Raw genomic sequence first — 3,645 nt, forward strand, 5'->3', positions numbered from 1 at the left:
AAAACCTGTGAACGCTTAATTTAATCTAAAAAAATCCCCATCATCATCAAGCAGATGTTCAGTTTCTGCACAAATATTTTCTTTCTGTTGTGGATTTTTGTAACAGGAATCACTAGGATCATACATAGTTTGTATGAACTCTGTTTATTCTCTGCTTCCAAACTCATCATCTCTTCATCCATTCCTGCAATAAGAATTTTCTTTTAAAGTTGTGAGATTCACTCTAGAATCTCACAACTTCTTCCTGGTCTGTTGAAGCACCAATAGTCTGCATCCAATTATTTAATTAATTACTCTTAGTTTTTTGGATTATATTTTCTAGTTACTGACCTGTTTTTACTATAATTTAATTTGAAAACCCGGGTCTTCTCTACATTCTTTTTCCTGTTTGGTGCGATTGCAATTGCGGGTCTTGATCTGGACTTACCGTAGCGGAGCCAAAAAGAGCTCAGCTCCGTATTTTGACGGTGAGGGACGGAGAAGACGTACGTGGGCGGTGACGAGCAGAGGATGTGGAACAGCGCTCATTGATTTACATGAAAGACAAGAAAGACAAGTACTTTTAAAATTGACTATCGTATCCGGATACGTTTTAGTATCGATACTTTTTGGAATATCGATACTTTTGACAACCCTACCAATGATACCAAGCATTGGAACCTGGACAAACACTGCAGCCATTTTATCGAGAGAAACGTGAGAGATACAAAACTCAAAAAGTTCATGTTTTACCTTTCACCCCTTCCAAGTGGTAAACTCAGATATTTGCCTCCAAGTTTGGTCTGTTTCTGCTTGAAACAGCAAAAGAAAAGATAATCCGGTAAAATTATGGCCCTAAACGCCGTCGAATAAAATCCACAAAGGCACAAGTACATCAGGATAACTCTTATCTTCAGGGAAAAACATTACCACATTTTTACTCCAAATCCCCGCTACCAGATGCTAAAAACAACGCATTCGATGCTGCCGCCCGTTCAAACAGGAAGTCCTGGCTTGATTGACGGCTTGTTTGACCAGTTACAGGACGATGGGGACAGGCTGGAACAGCAGAAAGCCAATCGGCGTCAATTTTTACAGTTTTTGACTTCCTTCTCTGCCCTCCTAATCCAACCAGTAAAAACTCAGCTCCACGTGAGTGACATCAATGTGTAGCCAATGAATAACAGTTTACGATGATATATGGTTTATGTGGGTGGAACCTAAATTTCAAAGATAACTCACTACATGTTTTGTATTCAGACTTTTCACTGAAGACATGTTTGTTTTTTATATTCATTTTTTTTTTCAGTAAAAACGTGTCTTAGAGGAATCAGACTAAACTGTAAAAAATCTTTCCAAACTACGGATAAACTGAAAGGATAAATGGGTATTGCCTTAATAATAAAAAGAAACCCCCTTTGATTGACTGTTTGAATCGTGGTGTGACTCCTCCTGCTCTCTCTCCCTCCAACAGTTCCTCTGCGTTCTGTGTGTGCTGCTGCTCCTCCAGGCAATCACTCTGGCCATGGCTCTCATCTTTGAAAAGAAGGTACATGTTGTTGCATATCCTGTCCAGATCTTGGCATCGTTCTTGCTGATGAGATTATTTGCAGTCAGGTCAGTCAGAAATGCTTTTTTTTTTCTGCTTCTCTGTGCCATGTAGACAGTGGCCCTGTTTCAGAGCACCATGAGGGAAGGAATTAAACACTACTACGATGATCTTGACTTCAAAAACATCTTGGACTATGTCCAGCAAAAGGTAGGGTCATCTCTTACTCTGTTTCACTTTTATTAATGGATGCTTCATACGTTCCCTTTGTTGTTTTACTCCCTATATGGAACCATTTCATTACAAGGTTTTGCTCATGGTAAGATAAAGTGTGCACAATAGCAGGCGTGGCTGGCCCCACACTAGCTTTACAGGGCCCAGGACGCAAGTGAAGGAGGGCAGGACGGCCGCACCAATCAGAGAAGGCAGACTGGAGCACCTGGAACCCAAATGCCCAGATCCAAAAGGAGCCCAGTCCCTGAGGGACCCGACCCCAGGGGCCCGAGGGTTGAGGGTCCACAGGGCCATGGCTGCAAGCCGGTAGGCTCTCCTGGCGGCCGGTCACCTATGAGGAACCTGTCTCTCTGACCTACTGATCCAAAAGTCCGCTCATATTCAGAATTCAAACTTCTGAAAGTACTTTAAATATTAAATTATTACACACTGTTCAATAAATAACTGTTTTTTAATAAAGAGTAATTTTCATTTAATCCATGTTTTTCAAAGAACACTACTGCCACCTACCGGTTTGTGACGGTGCGGTATCGGCTGTTGATCAAGTCCCAGTGCTGTATAAAGCAGTGAGCTGTTACTATATTTGGGCAAAAATGGCCGCTCCCAGACTCCCAGTGATCGAGCCGAAAATGATTACTACCGTATTATTTTTTTACTGATGAATGCTAAATTCCTTATATCACTACGAACATATTAGTTTTAGGTATAGATAATGATCCACTGATCATTCCTTGCTGATTGGACTTCTCCTTTAAATGAAAAGGGAATAATTAATAACACTGAATAATCAATAACTTCATGACTATGTTTATGTGGAAAAAGAATCCTCTTTTTTTATTTATCCGAAGAAACTCCAGGGGACTTTGTGGAGTAATGGATATGTAACTTTCCTCTGGATCTCTGGAAGCAAATTAAAAGTCTTCAGTTTCAGACGCATAACCAGAAAACCATCTAACCCCCTGTAAGGCGGCGGTGGGGGGGCTAAGCTTACAGTCCATCCTTCTTTTGGCTTCATCTGCCTTTTTTCTGAGGAACTGTGTAGGTTCAGACTCGCTGTATCAGGTCGTGTCACTGATTGGGCACCTCTAGGTTCACAGACCCAGAGCTGACTTCACCACGGTGGCAGCCATATATATCCTTTATGATGAGGCTCCCATCATGTGTGAGTACGCGTACTTATCCACGTCTATCAATGTTTTTTCTTCAGTTAATTGGAGCAAACTGAACCAAGTTAGACCCGTTCTCCATGTCGCTGTTGAGGCCCCCGTTACACCTTGCCGATTTAGCCAGTGAATGCCTGACGTCCCAGAATCTTCTAAAACGCTGGCATGCTCTGAACTTTCTATGGATTTTTTTATTTTTATTTTGGGCGTTTACAAAGAGTATTCATAACGAGTCCAGAAATAATGTCCAATGACAGCCTAACTTATGCATACCGCACGGCAGCATAATGAGCATTACGCATTACGGAGCATCAGTTAAAGCTGCTCCCCTCAGGCACGTAGGTGCCCGGAGGCGCCCGTTCTGCATTAAAAGATGTCTTTGATGGCGGTATTAACCTAGTTGTTGTTTACCGACTGCCCCAAAGAGAAGAATAAAGAAAAAGATAAAGAGAGTTGTTTCTGGTGAGAGTTCGACTCCACCTGGGCTGCCCTTTGTCACCGACTCTGTTCATCTGTGCAGCTCTCGCTGGATCGGTTTGCAGCTGAGTGTGAAGCGGCCGGGATGGGGATCAGTGCCTCCAAATCCGAGGCCATGGTCTTGAGCCGAAAATAGTAGAGTGCCTCCTCCGGGTCAGGGGGGGTGTCCTGCCCCAAGTGGAGGAGTTTAAGTATCTCAGGATCTTGTTCACAATTGAGGGAAGAAGGGAGCGGGAGATCGAC

General features: G+C 42.8%; 1 protein-coding gene across 1 annotated transcript in view; it reads left to right on the forward strand.

Moving 5' to 3' along the window:
* Positions 1 to 3,645, forward strand: part of LOC107101936 (tetraspanin-15-like) — a gene marked incomplete at its 5' end in the record, with an annotated part of 30,322 nt that overhangs the window by 2,202 nt on the left and 24,475 nt on the right. The window contains 2 exons of the mRNA XM_015401027.1: positions 1,454 to 1,528; positions 1,643 to 1,738. Of these exons, the coding sequence (XP_015256513.1) occupies positions 1,454 to 1,528; positions 1,643 to 1,738 (171 nt within the window). The remainder of the gene's footprint in view (positions 1 to 1,453; positions 1,529 to 1,642; positions 1,739 to 3,645) is intronic.

This window comes from Cyprinodon variegatus, unplaced genomic scaffold (assembly GCF_000732505.1).
Source record: "Cyprinodon variegatus isolate N-32 unplaced genomic scaffold, C_variegatus-1.0 Scaffold1174, whole genome shotgun sequence".
Lineage (NCBI taxonomy): Eukaryota > Metazoa > Chordata > Actinopteri > Cyprinodontiformes > Cyprinodontidae > Cyprinodon > Cyprinodon variegatus.